The sequence below is a fragment of the Odocoileus virginianus genome, chromosome 12 (genome assembly GCF_023699985.2).
Source record: "Odocoileus virginianus isolate 20LAN1187 ecotype Illinois chromosome 12, Ovbor_1.2, whole genome shotgun sequence".
Taxonomy (NCBI): Eukaryota; Metazoa; Chordata; class Mammalia; order Artiodactyla; family Cervidae; genus Odocoileus; species Odocoileus virginianus.
In genome coordinates, this window is record NC_069685.1 from 51,344,829 (window position 1) to 51,369,416 (window position 24,588).

Below are 24,588 nucleotides of genomic sequence, written 5' to 3' on the forward strand. Positions count from 1 at the left end.
GAGGCAGTGTGGGAGCGCGCGAGTGAGGGGTGGGGGGCCGCTGGGGCCCGGGGCTTTGGCGGCGCAGCTGCCGCCGCCGGGAGAGTGCCTGGGGAAGCGGCGAGGAAGGAGAGGGGAGGAGGAAGAGGAGGAGGAGGAGGAAGAGGAGGAGGGTGAGCGCTCGGGTCGGGCTCCTTAGCGGTGTATTGTGGGATGTGCGGCTACTGGGAGCCGAGCCTCCGCCGCCAGCCGCCTCCCGGGCAGCAGCAGCAGCAGCAGCAGCGGCGGCGGCGGCAGCAGCTCCGGGCCCGGCAGCCGCGGCGGCGGCGGCGCTCCCCCCTCCCGGCCCCCCGTCCGGCCGCCCCGGCCTCGGCTCCCGCGGGGGACACCATGTACTGGCTGGCGGCGCAGGGAGGCCGGCGCCCGGCGGGGATGTAAGCGCGGCTCGGGGAGGGAGAGGCCGCGGCCGGCTGCCGGGCGTCCCGAGCCCCCAGCCCCGGCCCCTGCTCCGGCCGACCGAACGAGCGGGCGGGCGGCGCCAGGCCTGCCGCGCGAGCCCCGCGCCCGAGCCGGGCCGAGCGAGCGAGCGAGCTAGCGCCACGCCGGGCGACCGGGCGGCCGGGCGGGCACCATGGGCCGGAGCCCGCGTCCTCCGGGTGCCCCGGGCCCCGCAAGTCCGCACCAGGGGCCCCCGGGAGCCCCTCGCAGCCGCTCCGAGATGGTGGCCAAGCGGGCGGGCGCCTAATTCTCCGGAAGGGTTATTCTCTCGCTCCATTCTTATTTTTGGGGGGAGCCAGCTCCTTTTGGGGCCCGCTGGTAAGGTGGGAGGGGGTGGGGGACTGGACGATTTGATTCTTTAGCGTGTGTGTAGAAGCGGCCGCCGCCGCCGCAGCCGCGGCGGAGACGACAACAACTTGCTCGTTTTCAGGTTGGGTTAACGGCATGGAGAACAGTCACCCCCCCCACCACCACCACCAGCAGCCCCCGCCGCAGCCCGGCCCTTCGGGCGAGAGGAGGAACCACCATTGGAGAAGTTACAAGTTGATGATTGACCCAGCTTTGAAAAAGGGGCATCATAAACTGTACCGCTACGATGGGCAGCATTTCAGCCTTGCGGTGAGTAGCCGGCGCGCCTCCCTGTCGGCCCCCCCGCCCCCACCCCGAGCCTTGCCGAAGAGGGTGGGGGCTGAGTGGTCCGAGTGGCCCGGGGACCCCCCCCCCCTTCCTGACCACCCGGCCAACTGTCAGCCAGGTCCCCAGTCCTGGAGTTTGACAAGTGCCTGGAGAAGGGGGGGGGGTTCCTGTCCCTGACCCTGGGGAGTGGGACCAGCCCACCCACTCCGCCCCCCTTTCCTCTCCACAGATGTCCAGCAATCGCCCGGTGGAAATCGTGGAAGATCCCCGGGTGGTCGGCATCTGGACTAAAAACAAGGAGCTGGAGCTGTCGGTCCCCAAATTCAAGGTAGGACCCTCCCCCGTATCCCGCGCCCCTTCTCTCCACGCCCCCCCCCCCCCCCCCCGAGTTCGAAAATAACGCCAGTTCTAGCCCAGCCAGATTCTGAATTCCCGCCGTCCGAGGGCTGGGGAAGTTTTGGCGGGGAGGGGGAGGTTGCAGAGAGAGGGGTTGTCCCCTCTCGGCTACTGTAAACAGAATAACACTCGGTGGAACTGTAATCAAGGAGCTGATACAGTGTCCTGCCCGCCCAGCTGAGGGCTCCGAGTCCCCACCTGGCTCCTGCCAGCCCAGGAGCTCGGCCCTGGGACCCGCCCCCATTCCCAGCTTTGTGGCTTTAGGGGGACAGCTTTCTAGCCGGAGGGGTCTTCCCTGCCCTGGCAGCAGGGAGAAGAGGCCAAAGTTGGGGGGGGCTGGTGGGGAAAGAGAAACTGTTTCTTTTTCCCCTTTCCTTTAGAACCCAGAGAACTTCCACGTTCCAAACGATTTAATCCTCCGCTTCCCGGGCCCGCCCGCGTGCATTTTTTTCCCTAAAAAAAAAAAAAAAAAAAAAAAATTTTTTTTTAAAAAATATTTTATCCTTCATTGTTTTCAAAGAGCGGGCGAGTGGGAAATGTTTCGTTTTCCCTTCGGTTTCAATGTTCTCCAAACTCCCTTCCCCCTCGTACCCTGCCAGATCGATGAGTTCTATGTGGGTCCGGTGCCTCCGAAGCAGGTGACATTTGCCAAGCTGAATGATAACATCCGTGAAAACTTCCTGAGGGACATGTGCAAGAAGTATGGGGAGGTGGAGGAGGTGGAGATTTTGTACAACCCCAAGACCAAGAAGCACTTGGGCATTGCCAAAGTGGTCTTTGCCACGGTCAGGGGAGCCAAGGAGGCCGTTCAGCACTTGCATAGCACTTCGGTCATGGGTAATATCATCCACGTGGAGCTGGACACCAAAGGTGAGTGGAGGCCCGTTCAGGACAGCTACCGCCGAGGAGCCCCAAGACCTGTCAGTGTGACCCCCTTCTCTCCCAGGGCCCGTCTTGCAGTGTTGGGGAGCCCCTCAGTTTTCCTTGGGTACCCCCCTACAACCTTATTTTTCTTTTGCCCCCCTCTTGAGGGTAGAGTCACGTGGAGCTAAATGTGTTGTCTGTTGCTAGGAGACGGAACTGTAATTTACCAAATGTGCCGGTCCTTGGCCACTGCACCCCTAGGGACCACCTGGAGGTTTCCCCACTGCTGACACCCCCGTGGGCCCCTCTCGGAGCCCTGGTGGCCTGGGTTTAGACAGTCCCCAGTGTTGCTGTGTTAGGAGAGGAGACAGGGTTTGTTTATTAGGGTGAGGGGGGGCGCTGAGGAAGAGCCACGGAGCCGCCTTCAAATTTGCAGAGTAGGTCTCTCCACCAAAAAAGTCCTCCTAAGGGGCTGGGGAGTGCCCCTCCCCCTCCTGCCGCCCCCTCCCCCTGGAAGTGGGAACCAATCTGGGCCCGGAGTGTGGTTTCATTGATAATGTTCCCGATAGAGCTGGGCGGGCTGCTCTGGGTGTTCAAGGGTTGACACTGTGTCTTCCCTCCTCTCTCTTAAAGAGACAGTATCACCTCCCAGGCAGCGGAATCCCGCTCTGCGCTCGCTCTGAGCCTCTGAGCTGCTGGGAGAGCTGGGCTGGGAAAGCCATACCTCCCATTCTCAGGGTCCTGGGAGGCTTCTCCTCCGTGCTGGCTGGGGGGCTCCGGACCTCCAGGGCATCCCCTAAAGTGGCCTGTGGCCACTTGGAGTTCCTGTAGAATATAGAAGAAAGTGCCAGGTGCTCTAAGGTCCAACCAGAGGTGACTGGGCAGACACTGTTGGGGTCTTTCCCACTGCCCGACTCCCCCCCCCTTGGGGGGGTCCCGGGGAACCCTGCCCGGGAAGGTTTAGGTGGGTAACTTCCAGGGGTTCTGTGAGCATGGAATTTAAGGGGCAACTGGGGCATACCAAACCTAAGACCTGAAAAATCTAAATCTTTTTTACCTTAAATACTGAAAACATGTCAACTGAGTCTCTAAGTCTTTGCTGGGGCCTGTGGAAGGAGGCTGCTCCTGGTTGGGCACAGTTACCCTACAAACTCTTGCCAAACCTGTCCCAGGTCTGAGTCTCCTCAGGGCACAGGCCACAGCCCCCTTCACCTCCCCTCCTTTTGTCTCTGTCGAGGGAGACCCCTTGGGCGGTGGTAGGCTTATCTTAAGGAGCAGTCAGCCCTCACCAAAATTGCAAAAAAAAAAAAAAAGGCCCTTAGAGACTGCCACTAAGTTTGTATTTCAAGAAAGAGACCGGTAAAGAGTAGCTCAAGGAATGTGTCTCCTTTGCATATGTAAGCAGCTGCCTCAGAGGGCTCTATAAATATCGATAATCTGGCCCCCTGTTCTGTCGAGGCCTCTCTCAACTGGAGGGGGGCTGGGGATGGGGAGGAGCTAGGGTGGAGGTTTATCCTACTGGGGACTGGGGACTGGGAGGAGGCCTGTGGAGTTCACAGTAAGTCAGTCCTAGAGTGCTTTTACAAACTCTGTCAGTCACCTGAGAGGGTTCACAACAAACTGTCACTTTTGTGTCACTGGGTCTCCTTTTCACTTGCTACTGGACCCTGGCTGTTGGATGGGAAGGCAGAAGGATGGGAATTACCTGACTGTGGCAATGGCTGGCATGGCCCAGGTGACAGGAAGGGGCTTTGTGGTGGGGTGGCATGTCTGTATTTGGGGGAGTCCCAGTGTCATGAGACATAAACTCTTGAATCTCAGGATGAGAGAATCATAGTTTAGCCGCTTCATTGAACAGACTGTGCCTCCCGAATGAGGTACAGAGAGAGAAGCGGGAACTTGGTCAGGGTCACTCAGCTTCCCGAGGTGTGGGGTCCCAGGTACAAAGGGACCCACAAGGATGCCCACCTGTGGGGGTTGCCCCATCCTGGAGCCTCACTGAGGCCTCCCTCCCTTGCCTTTTCCACAGGGGAAACCCGTATGCGGTTCTACGAGCTGTTGGTCACGGGCCGATACACACCCCAAACCCTGCCAGTGGGTGAGCTGGACGCTGTCTCTCCAATCGTGAATGAGACCCTGCAGGTGGGTGTGTGACTGTCAGGCCTTCCCCCACCTCCCCACCCCATCACCAGGTCCCCAGTGTGCCCCCCACCCCACTTCACCAGCTCCAGCATGGGACACCAGGACCCAGGAGGGAAAGGAGCCTGGCTGTGCTGACCACAGCTTCCAGTGGGATGCAGGGGAGGGTCCTAAAAGCCCTGTCTCCTGAAGTGCCCCTCTGGCTTGGCCCCCCACCCTCTTCCTGAACTCACTGGGATTCCCACAGATCAGAGTCCATGTGCTTTCCACGCTGATCCTGAAACATTGCTGTGTTCAGGATCCTGTTGTCTGGCGTCCCATGGACCCCTCCGTTCCACCCACCCCCACCCCCACCAACAAAAGCCTGGTTCAGGTCTCTCCTTCCAGAGCAAGAATGACTCCTCCCTCCTTCCCCAACCACTGCCCTGCAGAACACTCGCCTGGACCACCCTCTCGCAAGTGGAACGCTCTCAGGAATAGCTTTTCCCAAGTGAAGAGTCTTTGCTTACTCGCTGATCAGCTGGGTTGTCTATCAGGCACTTTACTATGCTATACTATTTAAAGCCTAAAATATCGAGAGGCTGGGGGAACAAGGTGGCCACCCCCTCACTTCCAAAAGCATAATTGGACTCAGCTACCTGTGCCTGGAAGGTCTTTGATTTCTGACGGCCTGAGGCAGGAAGGAAATCCCAGTGCAAACCAAGATGTCAGGGTCTTATCTTTACCCTGCTTCAGGGATTAGGAAAAACCCTAAAGGTTCTCTGAGGATAATTGGCTACCCCAAGATTAGAGAAGGTGAGGCCCATCCAGATATTCTTCTTTAATCTCCCCTCCCCTCTCCGTTCACCATGCTGAGTGACCAGTTTGGCTCCGAGCTCCCAGGCAGACGGAGTGAGAGGGGAAAACCGTCCCATTCTAGTGCATGTTTTTCCCCCTAGCAATCTCAGACCTTTCTCCCTCCTCTCTTTCCAGCTGTCAGATGCCCTGAAGCGCCTCAAAGACGGTGGCCTGTCTGCAGGCTGTGGCTCCGGCTCATCCTCTGTCACTCCCAATAGTGGTGGGACACCCTTCTCCCAGGACACAGCTTATTCCAGCTGCCGCTTGGACACACCCAACTCCTACGGCCAGGGCACGCCGCTCACGCCACGCCTGGGCACCCCCTTTTCGCAGGACTCGAGCTACTCCAGCCGCCAGCCCACGCCCTCCTACCTCTTCAGCCAGGACCCCACAACGACCTTCAAGGCTCGGCGCCATGAGAGCAAGTTCACAGATGCCTACAACCGCCGCCACGAGCACCATTATGTCCACAACTCGTCTGCAGTCACTGCGGTGGCGGGGGCCGCAGCCGCCTTCCGGGGCTCAGTGGACCACCCATTCGGGGCGGTTGGCGGCAGTGGGGGCAGCAGCGGGCCCCCATTCAAGGCCCAACCACAGGATTCAGCCACGTTTGCCCACACTCCACCGCCCACCCAAGCAACCCCTGCGCCCGGAGTTGCCTTCAAGTCGGCTTTCTCTCCATATCAGACTCCTGTGCCCCCTTTCCCCCCGCCCCCCGAGGAGCCCACCACCACAGCCCCCTTTGGGGCCCGTGACAGCGGTGAGTTCCGAAGAGCACCTGCGCCTCCACCCCTCCCACCCGCCGAGCCCCTGACAAAGGAGAAGCCTGGCACACCACCGGGACCCCCGCCCCCTGAGGCCAACAGCATAGAGCTAGGTGGTCGGCCAACCTTCGGCTGGAGTCCCGAGCCCTGTGACAGCCCTGGCACGCCTACGCTGGAGTCGTCGCCTGCAGGGCCGGAGAAGCCCCATGACAGCCTGGACTCACGGATCGAGATGCTGCTGAAGGAGCAGCGCACCAAGCTGCCCTTCCTTCGGGAGCAGGACTCAGACACAGAGCTGCAGATGGAGGGCAGCCCCATCTCCTCCTCCTCCTCCCAGCTTTCCCCACTGGCCCCATTTGGCACTAACTCGCAGCCAGGCTTTCGAGGCCCTACACCACCCTCCTCGCGCCCCTCCAGCACTGGCCTGGAGGATATCAGCCCCACGCCACTGCCTGACTCAGATGAGGATGGTGAGCTTGATCTGGGCCTGGGGCCTCGGCCCCCACCTGAGCCAGGTCCGCCAGACCCTACCGGTCTTCTGGGTCAGACAAGTGAGGCGGCCTTGGACCTGGCTGGAGACAGGACCCCAACCTCAGAGAAGATGGATGAGGTACCACATTATGTCTGTCTGTCTCTGTCTGGGCTTGGTTTTGGTCTGTCTTGTGGCACCCTCTTTCCTCCCTGAGGGTAACTACGACACAGAAGCAACAGGGCTAGCACAGCCAAAACAACAGGTCAAAAATAAAAAGAATGTGCAGAAAGCATCAGGGGTCATGACTGAGCAGCTGGTTTGGCTCTGAGCTCCCTAGCAGCTTTGGCGAAAAGGGAAACTTGACCTAGATCTGTTGCTTTCCATGTTAGGTTATGGAAGTTGGGACTTTCCTGGGGGATAAAGTCTGAGTTGAGCTTCTTTGGTTGAAGTCTGCTGTGATCCCAGAGAGTGTGGACAAGTGATGGTTTTGGGTCCTCTCCTCTGTTGGGTGGCTAGGGCCTGGTCAAGACTAGTCCTGACAGTCAGTTTTGGGGAAAGGGAGCAGCCAGAGTGTTCTGCTGAGCTGCGTCAAGTGGGAGCTCTGGAGCTCTGTCTCCCAGTACCTGGTGCCCTCTGAAGAGAGGAACCATGTGGGGCAAGGAGGGCATTGAAATTTTCCTTCTCCCCTGGCTTCAAGAGTTTCAAGAGGAGAGCCACAGCCAGAAGCAGGCAAAGCTGACCACCGCGCCCCCCCCCCCCACCCCCACCCCGACCCTCTGCCTACCCACAGATCTTCATCTGGAGTCTCTGTCCAAGCTCCATCCTCAGGGGTAGCGTGAGGGATGCTGCCTGCCACATTCTCTTGCGGGGAGATTAAGTCATCTTTCTTGGCTCTGTTCCTCCCCCTTCCTGGTCCAGGCATCTGCCCTGGCCCTCCTGGAGACCTGTTTTGGAACTTGTGAGCCTGAAAGGCATGAGCAGCCAGGAGCATAGAAGGAGCTCTGTGCCCCTGTGGGTGGTGGGGAGGAGGGTCCCTCCCTCCTTCCCAGGTCCTTTGATTAGGCCGATTTGGCTGCCTCAGGGAGGAACAGAGAGGAACTTGGCTTGCCTGGGAGGGGACTGCAGGTGGCCGGGGCTCCTGGGGGCCTCTGGGCCGATCTGGCAAGTGGTTTCTGGCGCTAAGGGGTTCAGACAGGGAGAGTTGACAGGTGTGCAGAGGTGGGGGTGCTGCTGGCTCTGCCATCCTCCTTTCTTCCCTAGGATAGGGGATGTTTGTTTACCATGCTCGCTTGCTGATCCAGGGCTAGGAAGCCCAGAGTAGCTGGAGGGAACGGGCTCTCCCACCGGGTCACTGGAGGAAAGGGGAGACTGAGGCCCAGAGAGCTGTGGTCCGGGAAGCCCGGGGACATTAGTCCAGGGAAGCCCGGGAGTACGGACTACCTCCAAGGTGGCCCTCGGGAGCCCCCTGCCGGCAGTCTGGAGAACGGCTCCCGGGCCCCTCCGGACCAAACCTAAAGGATTCCCAGCCTAGGCTGACCAGGCGGGAGAGCAGCGCGAGGGGGCACTCCCTATCTTCACAGAAGCTGGTGGTTAGAAATTCCGGTTCCAGGCCTTAAGCCTTGAGCCTCGAGTCCCACCTCTGTCACTTACTGGTTATGTGACCTTAGGGAAGTCACTTTCCCTCTCTGAGTCTCAGTTTCATCATCTGTGAAATGGTGGTATAGTGAGAGTATCTGCCTCATGCCGTCTCGGCTTAAGTGAGGTGCTGCACGAGAAATTCCAGGAACTGCTCGAACTGATGACCAACGCTCAGCAGCTAGTTCCCGCCGGTTCTTGCCCCCCCCCCCCCCCCCCACGTGGGAGAGGCGGAGGGAGGGGCAGGGCCTCGAGCTGGAGCGCGGACCCAGGTCTCCTTGTGATTGGCTGGCAGCGGCCGGGGTTAACCCTCTGCGTGCTGCGCCTGCCTTGCTGGGCGCTGTCCAGGACTGATCTGGCGCTGTCCCTGAATATCAGGCTGCGAGCCTGCCAGTGCCTCCCTCTCAGCACGTATGTGGGACCCTGAGAGGCAGCGAGAGTGTGTGTGTCTGTACAGGGGACAGAGTAACAGCCCGAGCTTCCTTCTGCTGCCGGGGATTGAGTTTTCCTCTTCTCCCCGCCCCTCCATATCCCTTTGAACCCTCCCTGGCCTGTAGGTCTGACCTTTGACTTTCTAGCCTGCACGGACCCCTCACCTCCTCAACTTTCAAATGCACTCCCTGTCTCTGGCAACTGACAAAGGCCCTGTCTCCCCAGATGGCACCTGAGCCACCTTTTCGTCTCTGGTCCTGACACAGGAGCCTGGGGGCAGTCCATTCCTCCTCTCCCAACCCCTGTTCTGCCTTCTTGCTCCACCTCTACCCTGTGGACACCACGCCCTGCTCCAGTTCCAGGCCTGTGCACCCAGCTCCCCAAAGTCCCAGGTCTGAATGTAAAGAGGACCTTGCTATTTCACAGCCAAGTCACACTTGACTCCCCCATTGGCCTGGTGCCACTGCCCTGGATTCCCACGGCAGCCCCAACCCCTCACTCAGCAGGCACCCTGGGCTCCAATCTCAGCTCTGTTTCTGACCGCCTCTTGGGCCAGTGATTTACATGTGTCTCTCTGAGGGTGTTTTCTCACCTGTCAAGAGACAAATAACAAATAAAGCCCTTCCTCATGAGGTTATGGTGCAGATAAGAAACATGAGACATTGTGTGCTCACAACACTCAACCCCACCACAGCCTGTACAAAAACTATGTGAAAGGAATAATTAGGGGAAACATACAGACTTATCTCCTTTTCATGCACCCTGACTCCTGCTAAAGCTTCTCCCTCCCTTGCTTCTGTCACCTCTGCCAGGCCCTCTCTGCCACAGTGAAGACTGCAGGCCAGCTGGAAATAAAGGCTGGTGAGCCACTTCCTGGTTGGAATCCAGGCTCTGTCTCAGTGGCTGTGTAGCCTTGGGCAAGTTACTTAAGCTCTCAGTGTTCCAATTTTCTCATCAATAAAACTGGTGATAAACACCTACGTTGCAGGTTTTCTGAGGGTTAGCTGAATGAGCATACATAAAGTGCTTAGAAAGGTGCCTGCCAATAGGAAGGGCTGTGTGCTGTGATAAGTTGCTTCAGTCATGTCTGACGTTTTGCAGCCCCGTGGACTGTAGCCCTCTAGACTACTCTGTCCATGGATTCTCCCAGCAAGAATATTGGAGCAGGTTGCCATTTCCTCCTCCAGCAGGGAAGGGCTATAGTATCGAAGTGTTATTAACTTTTAGTATTATCTTCTCTGAATACAAATTGAAACAATCTTTCAAATTGAAACAGAATCTTTTTCCTCTTCATGCCTCACTGCCCCCTTCTCTGCTTTCTTTTTCTCCACAAAGGACTATGTATTTCACATTCATCCTAGTCAACCTTTGCCTTATCCCTCTAGAAGTTCAGTTCCAAGAGAACAAGTTTGTCTGACTTGTTCACCATCGTGTCCTCAGCACTTGGACAATACCTGGTATACAGCAGGTGCTGAGCAAATGTTTGTTGAATGAATGAATGAATGAAGCTTCATGATAACCCCATGAGGCAAGTACTATGATGCCCAACATGCAGATGGGGAGACTGAGGCTTAAAGGGGTTAAATGACTTGCTCAAGGCCACACGGCTGGAACAGGAAGGGACCAGGATCAGGACTGTGGAAGCCACGTTGCTCACTAGTCTTGCAGAAGGCTGCTTCTCTGACCTTCTGATGTTGGGAAGGGGAATCGGGGAGCCTGGCTTCTCGGCTCCCCCTCACTTCTCTCCCCTTGCTCTCCCTGCAGGGGCAACAGTCCTCAGGGGAGGACATGGAGATCTCAGATGACGAGATGCCCTCGGCCCCCATCACCAGCGCTGACTGCCCCAAGCCCATGGTGGTGACCCCAGGGGCCGGGGCCGTGGCAGCTCCCTCTGTGCTGGCCCCAACCTTGCCACTGCCCCCGCCCCCTGGCTTCCCACCACTGCCCCCGCCCCCACCCCCACCTCCACCCCAGCCCGGCTTCCCCATGCCCCCACCTCTGCCGCCACCACCACCCCCGCCACCCCCGGCCCATCCAGCTGTGACGGTGCCCCCACCACCCCTGCCAGCCCCACCGCCTGGTGTCCCACCCCCACCCATTCTGCCGCCACTGCCGCCCTTCCCACCAGGGCTGTTTCCTGTGATGCAGGTGGACATGAGCCACGTGCTGGGGGGCCAGTGGGGCAGCATGCCCATGTCCTTCCAGATGCAAACGCAGATGCTGAGCCGTCTGATGACGGGCCAGGGCGCTTGCCCCTACCCCCCCTTCATGGCTGCTGCAGCCGCAGCTGCCTCCGCTGGACTGCAGTTTGTCAACCTGCCGCCCTACCGGGGCCCCTTCTCCCTTGGTAGCACTGGCCCAGGCCGCGGGCAGCCCTGGCCACCCCTGCCCAAGTTTGACCCATCAGTGCCACCACCAGGCTATGTGCCCCGCCAGGAGGACCCACACAAGGCCACTGTGGACGGCGTCCTGCTGGTGGTGCTCAAAGAGCTCAAGGCCATCATGAAGCGGGACCTGAACCGCAAGATGGTGGAGGTGGTGGCCTTCAGGGCTTTCGATGAGTGGTGGGACAAGAAGGAACGGATGGCTAAGGTGAGTGGGCAGCATGTCCCCTTGGTGGGGGGCAGGCAGGCCAGAGGCAGAGACCTGGCCGGGCAGCCTCTGTCATCCCCAGGCACCTTAGCAGAAACACTACCACCCAGACCCCCAAACAGAATAGTGTGTGTTATTTTGTGAAACCGGTGTGTCAATGACACAAGTGTGTACTTACTATGTGTTTCTCTTGGATTCCAATCTCCAAAACTCCAGAGCCCCTGCCATGTGTGGGCGGCCATAGTAACAGCTTCTCAGATGAGGAAGCTGAGGGTCAGGGAAGCAGAGTATGGCGCTGGGGGCGTCCTGAGTAGTGACATGAAATGCAGTAGGTTCCAGAAAAGGAAGTGCCCAGTTTGGGCATGGCTGTCACTGTAGAAAGGATGGCAGGCTACTCGGGGGACAGGGTTGGTGGCTGTACTCTAACCACACTGACCTCCCCCTCCTCTCTTGCACCCCAGGCCTCACTGACCCCAGTGAAGTCGGGTGAGCACAAAGATGAGGATAGGCCGAAGCCCAAGGACCGCATCGCCTCCTGCCTGCTGGAGTCCTGGGGCAAGGGCGAGGGCCTGAGCTACGAGGGACTGGGCCTGGGCATCGGGCTGCGTGGGGCCATCCGCCTGCCCTCCTTCAAGGTCAAGAGGAAGGAACCTCCGGACACGGCCTCATCTGGTGACCAGAAGCGGTTGCGACCCTCCACCTCTGTGGATGAGGAGGATGAAGGTGGGGCCTTGCAGGGATCGGGGACCTCCTTGCCTGTGCGCCCCCACCCAGCCCTGACCGCCCTCCCTCCCCGCAGAGTCTGAGCGCGAGCGGGACCGGGACATGGCCGATGCCCCCTGTGAGCTCGCCAAGCGGGACCCCAAGGGCGTGGGTGTGCGGCGGCGGCCAGCCCGGCCCCTGGAGCTGGACAGCGGTGGGGAGGAGGACGAGAAGGAGTCACTGTCGGTGTCATCATCCTCATCAGCATCCTCGTCCTCGGGCTCCTCGACCACCTCACCCTCGTCCTCAGCCTCCGACAAGGAGGAGCGAGAAAGCACAGAGGAGGAGGGGGAGGGGGAGGAAGAGGGGGAGGAGGGCCCCAGGAGCCAGATCTCCTCCTCCTCAACCTCATCCATGTCAGATAAGGTATTGTTCGGGCTTGGGGAGGCCTGGGGAGCTGGGCCAGGCGAGGGAGCCCTTCGGCTCACCTGTCCAGCATCCTTCTCCCCTAGGATGATGATGATGAAGACAGCGACGACCGGGATGAGTCTGAGAATGATGACGAGGACACGGCCCTGTCAGAGGCGAGTGAGAAGGAAGAAGGGGACTCAGATGGAGGTGAGTGTGGCTTCTGACCCTGCCCAGGGTCCCTCTGCAGAAAGCAGAGCCTGCACAACAGTTAGCAGTACTGAAGGGGTAGGATCTCGTGACTATGAAGTGTGATGTCATTAAAACACAAACACAGCCTGCCGTATAATTCCTTTTTTATGAAATGTCCAGGATAGATCAGTCCACAGAGGTAGAGAATGAGATGGTTGGATGGCATCACCGACTCAATGGACATGAGTTTGAGCAGACTCCAGGAGATGGCAAAGGACAGGGAAGCCTGGTGTGCTGCAGTCCATGGGCTGAGCAACTGAACAGCGGTAGAGACAGAGAGCAGACTAGTGGTTGCCGGGGTCAGGTGATGAGGATAGAAGGGTGATAGCTGAAGGAAGCAGGCTGCTTCTTGAGCTTGTGAAAATCTTTTGGGACAAAATAGAAATGTCAGTTGTCCACATTGTGAAGGTGCTAAATACCACCGTGTCATCTACCCTAAGATGGTTAGCTTTATGTCATGTGGATTTCACCTCCGTTTAAAAAAACATGATGGTGAGTTAATACATACACACCCCTCCACCTACCCGAGGGCCACGTTCACCCCAGTGCCTCCTGTTTTGAGCCCTTTGGTGACGCCTCTGGCTGAGGCATAGCAGATAACAACAGGGCCCCTGATGTGTCCCCCGTGCAGAGGAGACGGTGAGCATCGCCACCTCTAAGCCTGGAGCTGAGTCCTCCAGTGAGAGTTCTGAGTCATCTGACTTCGCATCAAGCTCCGAGTCCTCTTCATCATCATCATCGGAAGATGAAGAAGAGCTGGCAGCTGGGGAGGAGGAAGAGGAGGAGGAGGAGGAAGAGGAGGCAGCTGCAGACGAGAGCACGGCTCCCGCTGCTCCTGACGAGGACTTTGAGAATGAAGTGGTCACAGGAGCACCCACAACGGAGTCACGGGGCCCAGAAGAGGAGGTGGACATTGAGGCTGAGGATGAGGCCCCTAAGGAGCGGACCCCAATGCTGGAAGAGCCCCCCTTGCCTGTGAGTGTCGGGGAGCTGACTGGCTGCAAGGAGCCCCCCGAGGAACCAGGCCTGAACCAGGAAGGGGCCAGGTTGCTGTCTCCAGAACCCCCTGCAGGAGAGATGGAGGCCCGGCCCCTGCCATCCCCAGAGCCCACCCCAGGTAACACTTGAAGCCCATGGGAAGGCGGTAGGAATAGAAACAAGATGTCTTTAACCATCAGAATGAACGAGGGCTCCCTTGTGCCATCACTTAAACTTACCAAATAATTTGCTTATCTGTAAAATGGGATCAATGGATGGTGCTTCCCCCATGAGGTCATATGGGAGGATGGAGTGAGGTGACTTGCCAGGAGAAGCTGGGCACCTGTTAGACCCCAAAGGGAGGTCTGCTCCTGTCACCATTCCTCACTGTATTTCCCTGGGGTCTAGTCCTTGGACTGCTAATCCCATGAGATTCTTCCAAAAGAGGAGGTGTGGATGTGTATGGTCTTTTAGTGATAGGCAGGCAGAGAAGGCCTCTGGGGCCCTGGGCACCTCTCACCAGAAGGGTGCTGGGTGGGTTAAAAAGGGCTGTGGGCACTGCCCCCTCCACCATCTTGGTGGAGCTGCACAAAGCACGTGAAAGGCTCTGGCAGTGCTGTCCAAGAGAACTTTGTACAGTGATCAGCATGTTCTCTGTGTCCTGTCCAGCCCCAAAGCCACTAGACACAGCGTCGCCTAGAGCTTGAGAAAGGGGGAGAGTGTCGCTGTGGGACAGAATTTGTAATGTTGATTAATTTTAGTTAATATAAACTACTTTAGCCACATATGGTTAGTATGTACCTCTAATAGTCCTTAAGGAGAGCAACCTGTTTGTTTTTTATTTGGCTCTAGAACCACGGGTCTTTGCAAATTGTTAAATGTATTTATAAAGCCCCTATTTTTGTCTCCTTTATGGTTTTAGAAACTGATAAAACAACAGTGGACCAAAACGGGCAAAAATATCTGCCCTCCTGGAGCTTACACTCAGGGCAGGTTGATAGATAACAGCCGATAAGTTAGAAAATATATTAGGTGACAGTAGAGAGAAGTGCTAGGAGAAAACCTTAAAGGCTCTGACAAGTCATGCAGAAGAGGGACTTGTTTAATTTTATTCAGTAGCAGAGCTCATTTTCTTGGTCCACGGGATGTTCCTTGCTCACCGGAACACCATTCTAAAGACAGTGTCAAGGGCGCCAGCCATGTCTCCTGCATTTTTTATTTACTCCCACCAACATTTCTCAAACCCTGCTGTGTATCTGGGAATCCACAGGGTACGAGTGCATACCTAAAGGGTGCCCAAGGCACAGCAGGGTGCATGAGGAGGGCTCCAAGGGCCATTTGAGTCAATAACTAAGGTCTGCTTTCTGCCCACCGCTCTGCAGAGGACAACCTGGAGGCGGAGCCTGAGCCCCCAGCGCTGCTCTCTTTACCGCTGCAGCCACCATTGCCGCCACCTCGACCGCCCCGGCCACCCAGCCCACCACCAGAGCCCGAGACCCCAGACCTCCCCCTCCCACCCGTCCCTCTGGAGCCTACCCCCCATGAGGACCAGCCTCCACGTACTCCGAGCCTCTGTGGCAGCCTGGGCAAGTCCCAGAGTGCAGAGGCGGTGCCGGCTACGCCGAGCGGGGAGCCTTTGCCGACGGTGGGCAGCGGCAGCCTGGCCCTGAGCTCCCCGCAGCTGCCCGGCAGCCCCTTCTCCTACCCATCCCCATCCCCCAGCTTGAGCAGCGGGGGCCTCCCAAGGACACCTGGCCGGGACTTTAGCTTCACGCCCACCTTCCCCGAGCCTGGGGGGCCCCTACTTCTGCCCGTCTGCCCCCTCCCAGCTGGCCGGCGTGACGATCGGTCTGGCCCCTTGGCCTCCCCGGTGCTCCTGGAAACAGGCCTGCCGCTTCCTCTGCCCTTGCCCTTGCCCCTGCCCCTGGCGTTGCCCGTACCCGTCCTGCGGGCTCAGTCGCGGGCCCCCACCCAGCTGCCACCTCTGCTGCCTGCCCCTCTGGCCCCCTGCCCACCCCCCATCAAGAGGAAGCCGGGCCGGCCCCGGCGATCCCCGCCAGCTGTGCTCACCTTGGATGGGCCTTTGGTCCGACCGCCAGGAGGGGCCACCCTGGGCAGGGACCTACTGCTTCTGCCAGGCCAGCCACAGACCCCTGTCTTCCCCAGCACCCATGATCCCCGGACCGTGACCCTGGACTTCCGGAACGCGGGGATCCCAGCCCCCCCACCACCCTTGCCCCCCCAGCCCCCTCCACCCCCACCTCCACCACCTGTTGAGCCCACCAAACTGCCCTTTAAGGAGCTAGAGAACCAGTGGCCCTCTGAGGCCATCCCTCCAGGTCCCCGTGGGCGTGATGAGATCTCCGACGAGTTTATGAACCTGGCCAAGGTGCGGGGGTCCTGGCGCCGGCCACCAAAGAAGCGCCACGAGGACCTGGTGGTCTCAGCTTCGCCCGAGCTCTCGCCACCGCAGCCTCTCTTCCGGCCCCGCTCAGAGTTTGAGGAGATGACCATCCTCTATGACATCTGGAATGGTGGCATTGACGAGGAGGACATCCGCTTCCTGTGTGTTACCTACGAGCGGCTGCTGCAGCAGGACAATGGCATGGACTGGCTCAACGACACGCTCTGGGTCTACCATCCCTATATCCTGCCAGGTGGGGCGGGGGCCACACCGCCCAGGACACGGGTCTGCCCCTACCTCTCTAGGCGGCATCTCCTAGGCGGGTGTGTATCATTACCATTTGTGGATGGTGTCTGTGTGCTGGCACCACACCAGGCTCTGTATGGAGTCATCTCTGCCTTGTGTGCCGGAATTAAGAGGTCTCGGGGCCAAACGTAACAATGTGATTGTACAACATAACAGAAGCGGGGGCTGACAGAGGGCTCACTCTTCCTGGCTTCCCCTCATCAGCTAATTTAATCTTCCCAACAGCCTAGGGAGGTGGGGGCTATTATTATTCCCATTTTATATATGAAGAAACTGGAATTCAGAGAGGTTAAGTTACCTTCCCAAAGTCACACAGCTATAAAATAACTGAGTGGAGATTTGAACCCAGTCTAATCTGGCTCCAGAATCTGAGCCGTGAGCTAATCTGAGCATGTGCGCTAATCGCAATGCCCCTATAGTCAGTTGCTAGCACATCCCAATGAAGTTGGTGCTATCTTTATCCCTGCTGTACCAAACTAGTATACTGAACATTTACTCTGTGTCAGGAACTCTGCTAAGCATCTGTAATCATTCCAGGGGGCATTGTAATTATCTCAATTTGCATATGGGGAAACTGAGGCAGAAGGTGGATAAGAAACACTCAGGACCATGCAGCTAGGTACCTGAAAGAGTTCTGACCACAGTGGTGTTGGGCAGTGGGCAGCTTCAAGGAGGTGTCCTAGGTGTGGGTTGTGGAGCTGGGTGTCATCAGCGTCTTGGAGATGGGTCTGAGGGTGAGACCAGGCCTGGTAGGATGGGGCTCTCCAAGAATGTCCATGTGGCCCTTGACCCACACCCACCCACCAGCCTCTCTTCAGCTAAGAAGAAGAAACGGGACGATGGCATCCGGGAGCACGTGACGGGCTGTGCCCGCAGCGAGGGCTTCTATACCATTGACAAGAAGGACAAGCTCAGATACCTCAACAGCAGTCGTGCCAGCACCGATGAGCCCCCCACAGACACCCAGGTAGGGCCATCAGGTGCCCGCCCACCCAGGAGCCTCCCAGGCTGGGCAGTGGGTGTGGGCCCTCCCAGAAGGGGCTCCAGGCAGCTAGAGCAGTTGTGGAAGCAGAGGGGCTGGCTCACGGTGCCACTCCCCTGGGTGCTCAGGTGTGAGAGGTGAGGTGAGGTGAGCGGCGGGCAGGGGAGAGACTGAAGGGTCTTCATCAGGGATGCAAACAGTGTTGAGTTGCATCTTCAGAAATTACCTTCATCTTTTTTTTTTTTTTTAATCTTTTTTTAAATTTAGCAAATAAATTGGGTAGGTTGGGCATGGGGGGCTGTGTGGGGAAAAGTGGATTCCTTTGAAAGACTTAGCAGGATCATTAGAACATTAGAAAGTCTAATGGATGGGACTGGGGGCTGACTGGAGGCAGAATGGCATGACGCTGCTGGGTCCGGCCTGGGTCACTGGGTAACTGGATGCCAAGCACAGAGGTGAGAGGGAAAGTGGGACCATCATGTTGGGACAGCTTCAGTTCTGGGGTTTGTGGAACATCCAGGTAGTGAGGTCTGGTAGACAGTTAGATGTATGGGTATAGTATAGAACCTGGGAGGGGGACTTCCAGTCTGAGGATTTAAATTTAGGCATCGTCAGGATGGAAGCGTTAACCAGAGCTCATAGCAGGGATGAGCTGACCCAGGGAGAGCGCCTGGAGGGGAATGAAACTTCAAGTATTCATGGCGGGGACAGGACCAAGAAAGCCAAGAGAGGGAGGGGATGCAAGGGTGTTGGGAGGAGTTGTGATTTCAAATGAAGCCACGGGTCATTAGGGTAGGTAAATACTCACCATCTTTACTTTAAAAAAAAAAGTGTTCATTTATTTATTATGTTTGGCTGTGCTGGGTCCTTGTTGCTATGAAGGCTTTTCTGTAGTTGTGGTGAGCAGGGTGAGCTCTCTAGCTGTATGCTCAGGCTTCTCATTGCGGTGGCGTCTTGTTGCAGAGCACAGGCTCTAGGGTGTGTGGGCTTCAGTAGTTGTGGCACATGAGCTCAGTAGTTGCGGGTCCTGGGCTCAGGCTCGGGAGCTGTGGCACAAGGGCTTAGTTGCTCAATAGCATGTGTGGTTGGACTGTGTCCCCTGCATTAGCAGGCGAACTCTTTACCACTGAGCCACCGGGGAAGTCCCTGATCGCCATCGTCTGTTCAAGAAGCGGACATGCTTCAAATCTCTAATTGAGAAGAGGAAAGATGACCGGAGTGAAGCGGATGCTGTTTTGTTACATTTAAGATTAGAGGAACTTGAGCATGTTCAGATTCTGACAGGAAGGACCCAGGTGGAGGAGAGGTCATGATTAGGACAGGACAGGCATAGGTGCGCCCAGAGCAAGGAAGCTGGGGCCACAGAGCTTAGGGTAGGCTCGCCAAGGACAGCGTGGGGACACAGGTACCGTGGTCTGTGAGGCCAGGTCCCCCAGGCGGCCGGGCTCCTCTTTGATCTGTCACCTGCCGCCGCACACTCACAGGGCATGAGCATTCCCGCGCAGCCGCACGCCTCCACACGGGCAGGCTCGGAGAGGCGATCCGAGCAGCGGCGCCTGTTGTCCTCCTTCACTGGCAGTTGTGACAGCGACCTGCTCAAGTTCAACCAGCTCAAGGTGAGGCCGGACCCCACCTGGGGCGGCTGGGGTAGCCTTGGGACCGGAGGCCATGACTCTTACCCCTATCTCCGTCCCTCCCCTAGTTCCGGAAGAAAAAGCTCAAATTTTGCAAGAGTCACATTCACGACTGGGGCCTGTTCGCCATGGAGCCCATCGCGGCCGACGAGATGGTCATCGAGTACGTGGGCCAGAACATCCGCCAGGTAAGCACTGCAGGGCAGGACAGGTGTGGGGGCGGGGCCGCGGCTAGCCCCGCCCCACCCAGACTGAGTCCTCTTCCTGGCCAGGTGATCGCGGACATGCGGGAGAAACGTTATGAGGACGAGGGTATCGGTAGCAGCTACATGTTCCGGGTGGACCACGACACCATCATCGACGCCACCAAGTGCGGCAACTTCGCACGTTTCATCAACCACAGCTGCAATGTGAGTGCGCGGCTCAGGGCCACGCCCCTGGGGGCGAGCGGGGAGGACCTGGAAGCCGCTGGCACAGGAACCAGCGTGGCCTCCTTCCCAAACATGGGGCCCATGACTGGGGCCTTGGGAGGGGGAGGTGGTGTAAGAGGCCTTTTCTGAGGAGCCCTTCTCTGATCTTCAGTTTTCCCATCTGTCAAATGGCCCCAGTGAGACCAGAGATGTTCCTGACACGGTCCATACAGTTGATAATTGCAGAGTTCCTTCTCCCTGCTGAGTTTTTCTGATGCCTCTGGGGTTAGTGCTGGCTAGTCGAAGTTTCTACGGTGAAGGAAGTTCTCTGCATCTTTGCTGTCCACTCCTGTACACATGTGGTACTGAGCACTAGAAATGTGGCCAGTGTGTCTGAGAAACTGAGTCTTAAATTAACTTAAAGAGACACAGGGCTAGTAACAGCTGACATGGCATGAATCTGGGGTTTTGGGGTGGACATGGATATCAAGGTTGGTCCTCTCATGGAGACGAGCACAGGGAGCTTCAGATGGGAGGTCAGGTACTGCTGACTTTGGGTTTAAGCCTTGGCATTGCCACTTAGTGAGTGACCATAGACAGGTTGCTTAATGTCTTGCTACTTCAGTTTCCCAAGCTATAAAACCGGAATGATAATCATCCCTTCTCTTAGGTTGTTGGGAGGACCAAGAGGGTTGCTGAGCACAGGCCTGTGCAGACACAGTGGGTGCTCAGTACACGCCAGCTCACAGCATGGTGACTTGGTCATTCCCTGGGGCCGGTGGGGACTTCTCTGAGAGTCTCCTGTGAAAGCCTGAGGGATGAGAGGGAATTACCCAGGTGCAGGAGTGAGTGAAGAGAAGCCTGGGGCAGGGAGGGAGGGAGAAGAGGCAGAGAATGGGAGGTTGGCAGGGTGACTGGTGGCTGAGTAACTCAGCCTTGTAGGTAGAGCTGAGAACTTTCTCTAAAAGCTGAGGCAGGCTACTGACCGGGGGTGACAGGATTTGCTGTCCCTTTGGAAAGACTTCCTGGCAGTTGGGGCAGGAGTGGAGTTATTCAGAGCAGAGACAGGCAGTGGGGACTCACTGGAGTCCAGGCCCATGGTGGCAGAAGTGAGAGGCCCTGTAGATGGAACCCGCTGAGTGTGGTAGGTCGGATCCAGCGCTGCTGGAGGGGAGGCGAGGCAGGGGAGAAATGCTTGGGAAATGTGTGCCAATAAAACTTTATTTGCAAGAGCAGGCAGCTGGGGGCCAGAGTTTGTTGATCCCTTCTCTAGAGCTCTGAAGTAGGGCCTGGGCTGGAAATATAAATTTGGGGTCACCTACGGTATAAAAGATAATTGAATATTTCCCTAGGAAATAATTCATTATTATTACAATCATCATTCTCATTTAACATCAGAAGCTAGGGGTCCTTCTCTGCCTGACGGGGGAGCCGAGGCCGAGAGCAGGTGACCAGTGGGCATTGGGGTTGTGGGGCCAGGGCGTCAGGCCTTGAGCACAGGGTTCGGTTGAGTTTCGGGGAATGCAGTCCGCTAGGGCCCGCTTGAGGGCCCAGGTAGGTCAGCTCACCTCTCCCACTTCTGTCCCGCCCACAGCCCAACTGCTATGCCAAGGTGATCACAGTGGAGTCGCAGAAAAAGATCGTCATCTATTCCAAGCAGCACATCAACGTCAATGAAGAGATCACCTATGACTACAAGTTCCCCATTGAGGACGTCAAGATCCCCTGCCTCTGTGGCTCTGAGAACTGCCGGGGGACCCTCAACTAGGCCGGCACCCGGGGTTGTCAGCCACCCCGGCTCCCAAGCGTGGACCCTGGCTCTCTGGGGCCGGGTCCCACCTCCCACCCCCATTTCAGGTGCTGTCCCTCTGCCCAGTGGCCGTGCCAGGGCCTGGCGCCCCCAACACTACCCCCAGGTCCCATCGCAGCTCCGGCCCCTCAGTGGGAAAGGGCTTCTTTGTCTCAGCCCGTGTCTCCTTCATTTTTTTTTTTTAAATGCTCCTTTTGGGACTTTGGTTTAACTCCGGTGTAAATGTCTTCCCCCACCTTTTCCCCGTCATCCGCCTCTTTCCTTCTGTGTTTTCTCGTCCTGTCCTGCCCCGTCAGCCTCTTCCCATGAATGCTGCTATGTTGTTCTGTCTTCTCCTTTTCTTTTCTTCCTCTTCACAAGAAAAGACATTTTAACCGTTGAAATGTGAAAGCAGAATCAGAGAGTGGGGTCCCCCGGCGGGGGCTGCAGAGCCTCAGTTTGATGTGCGTCGGCCCAGGCCCACGTTCTGGAACCCTCCAGGCCCGGGCGCTAGGCCAGGTGCTGCAGAGGAGGGGGTCAGGCCAGGCGGCTTTGACCTCAGAACACTACGGAAGGCCCCCTCTCTGCTGGCGGACTCAGTGAGAAGACCCCCCCTCTTTCCCATCCCCTCCTCAGTCTGTTCCTTCCCCATCAGTCTGGGGGTGCCCCCCCCAACGCCCTCCAGCAGACCGTGGTGGAGCCAAGCTGGCCCCAGGAAGGAGTTTCCCCTCCGGGGCTCTCCGTGCGGCCCCACACCCGCCATCCCCCAAATCTTGGGTTCAATGTTTACTTTCTCATTCGAATGCCAGCAACGAGGGAGCCTCCAGGAGGTCCCAGTGTGGGCAGGGGGTGCTGGAAGGGGGTGTTTACTCTCTCCGGCCCTCACCTTCACCCAGGGAGAGAGATACACCTCCCAGGGAAGGCGGGTCCCCCAGTCCCGCCACTACGGGTGTCTGACCGAATGCGTGTGGCATTTTTTTTTAATTTGCTTATAAGCTTCACCTGCTCACCCCCAGCCCATAGAGCCTGACTCACCCTGCCAGCAAGCCCTCACCCCAGGAAGTCAAGAGCATATTTATTTTCGGAGTGAGAAGATGCATTTCTCCCAGAGAAAGGAAAATCTTGGAAAAGATTTAAAAACTCACAACTAAGTCTGACAGGTTTTTTTTTTAACCCTTTACATCATCCTCTTCCAAGTTCCTTTCCATGAATTTTTTTTTTTCTTGTGCGTGTATAAAATCAAAACGAAGGGAAAAAAAATAGGTTTTTGAAGTTCAGAACCGACTTCTGTACATAGGCTGCCATAAAGGACTTTTTCTCGGGAACATTGTTTCTTGTAGAAACACGTGGGAAGACTTTTTTGCTTATTTCTTTGTACTTCCAAAAAAAACCACACACACACACACAAAGCAAGTCCCCCGCACCCCAGAAAGCAAAGCAGGCGTGTAAATAATTTATGGAAAGTGACTGCTGTGACCAAGAGTCATCCTCAGCAAGACGGGAGCGCTCCCGCTGGGGCTGCGCCACCCTGCGGATGCAGGCCCGGAGCCTCTGGTATCTCAGCTTGTGTCAAGCTTGTTATCATGTAAATTCTGTACAAAGAATTGTTATTTTTTTCTCTCTCTTTTTTTTGGTCGTTGGTGGTTTTGTTGCGTTTTTCTTTTTCTTTTTTTTCTAATTTCTTCACCCCAATGCCTCTCTGTTTGAGACTGTGCCCACTGGTTTCAAGGTCAATGAAATCGGTGGCATGAAGACACAGAGGGGGACCTGGGTACAGCGGCAACCTTCTCTTCCTTTTGCGGTTTTCTGCCTCATTGTGCAACTGAGGAAATATTTATTTTTCACATGAGGAAATGTGTAGTTTGTAGAGATGGCTGATTTAAGTTACTTCTGCAGTCCCCAAGGGGCTGGCTTCAGTCTATCCCTTCCTCCCATAAAAGAAGTGGAGGTAGGGGGTGTGAGGAAACCAGGGTCCGGGGTCCTGCCTCACCCCTCACCCTGGCCTCACCTTGCCCAACCAGCCTTCCCTAAGGGCAAGTAAGGGCCTGGGCCCTCCCTGTCCGCAGGAACCCCTGTCCCATCCCTGAAATGGCTTGTGATAGCCAGAAATGTGTCAAGTCATTTTTCTTTCAATGCCTTCATTCTTACTGAACAAACTTGCTTTTCAAGAGTTGGGGGTTTCTGCTTTTTCTTTTTCTTGTCCCTCCCTCCCTCCTTTCTCCAGCCAAGAAGAGAATCCATAAGTTTTAGGGATGTTTGTGCATATAGACTCTCATCGTATGTAACTTGTTTTGAAGAGAAGTGTTTCCGTTGTGGGTGTGTCTTGCTGTAAATATTTGTTCATATTTTTGTGAATTCAATACTATGTACCATTGTATTATAGTAACTTTTATAAAGCAAACCATAAATATACTGACTTTTCTTACAGATACGCCGTCTCTCTTGCTCTCCTCTCTACCTCTCCTCCTCATTTCTTTCTGTAGGGGGCATACCATGCTTTAAAGGAATGGGTGCTTACTGGGCTGGGGGTTGGAGTTTGATCCCTGGCCCGGGGAACCAAAGTCTTCATGTTACAACTAAGAGTCCATGTGCCAAAACTAACACCCAGCATGAAAGTCGCTTGGTCATGTCCAACTCTTTGTGACCCCGTGGTCCATGGAATTCTCCAGGCCAGAATACTGGAGTGGGTAGCCTTTCCCTTCTCCAGGGGATCTTCCCAAGCATATACCCCCAAAACAACTTCCTTAAAAAAAGAATAAATGTTATGATAAAGAAAAAATAGCTATGAGGAGGGGGTTTCAGGGGGAAGGAGATGAAATTTTCTTTCTTTTTTTTTGAGATGAAATTTTAAATAGGATCGTCAGGGAAGCCCACTTACCTGACATGTGAACAAAGCAGAAAGGAGATCAGGGAGTCAGCTCTGTGGAGATCTGGGGGAAAGGTGTTTGAGGCAGAAGGAACAGTGAGTGCAACGGTCCTGTGGCAGGAGCCTGCCTGGTATATTTGAGGACCAGCAAGGAGGCTTGTATAGCAGCAGCTGAGTGACAGGAAGGGTGAGGCAAGGAAATGAGGTCTGAAGGTACCTCATGGGGGAGGCAGATGCTGTAAGACCTTGCAGGGCAGCGCAGGAACACGCCAGGGTGTCCAGTTCAAGGCTCAACAAAAGACACTTCCAGATCTCAGTTTCCTTCATGATCCCTCTCCAACCTGCTGCTGTGTTTTCCACCTTGATCAATGTCACTTCTATTCCATGCCTCCACCCACCCACCACTGCTGCCGCTGGTTACCTAAGCTCAAAGGCTGGAAATCCTAGACTTTTTTTCCCTTGGCTCCCAAGGCTGATGGTTCTTCTTCTACCCTATTCTTCAGATTCATCCACCCCTCCCTCTTGCCCCTTAGTCCCACAGGCAGAGTCCTCTCCACTTCATCTGCTGTGGGGGCCAAAAATGGAGTCTCAACTCCATACATCTGCATGCACA

At 56.5% G+C, this 24,588-nt stretch overlaps 1 protein-coding gene across 2 annotated transcripts; it reads left to right on the forward strand.

Moving 5' to 3' along the window:
* The first annotated feature begins 169 nt into the window (after nt 1–169).
* SETD1B (SET domain containing 1B, histone lysine methyltransferase) lies at nt 170–23,517 on the forward strand. Of its 2 annotated transcripts, none has more exons than XM_070475237.1 (17): nt 170–413; nt 908–1,095; nt 1,343–1,441; nt 2,109–2,379; nt 4,403–4,515; nt 5,485–6,723; nt 10,417–11,244; nt 11,706–11,967; nt 12,044–12,372; nt 12,459–12,564; nt 13,238–13,723; nt 14,967–16,229; nt 17,095–17,261; nt 18,761–18,892; nt 18,979–19,098; nt 19,183–19,320; nt 20,915–23,517. In XM_070475237.1, exons 2-17 carry the CDS (start codon nt 922–924, stop codon nt 21,086–21,088), a joined length of 5,901 nt encoding a protein of 1,966 aa, XP_070331338.1. In that variant the 5' UTR covers nt 170–413; nt 908–921; the 3' UTR covers nt 21,089–23,517. The 2 variants fall into 2 exon arrangements, with proteins under 2 accessions (XP_070331338.1, XP_020738215.2); XM_020882556.2 differs by lacking the exon at nt 170–413 and adding an exon at nt 546–795.
* The last annotated feature ends 1,071 nt before the right edge of the window (nt 23,518–24,588 follow it).

What these genes read in the sequence shown, in the direction of transcription:
- SETD1B (XM_070475237.1), top strand. Translation starts at nt 922, where the DNA reads ATGGAGAACAGTCACCCCCCCCACCACCACCACCAGCAGCCCCCGCCG. An exon ending in GGCAGCATTTCAGCCTTGCG is followed by an intron (nt 1,096 to 1,342) that starts GTGAGTAGCCGG and finishes TCCTCTCCACAG; the next exon opens with ATGTCCAGCAATCGCCCGGT. An exon ending in TGTCGGTCCCCAAATTCAAG is followed by an intron (nt 1,442 to 2,108) that starts GTAGGACCCTCC and finishes GTACCCTGCCAG; the next exon opens with ATCGATGAGTTCTATGTGGG.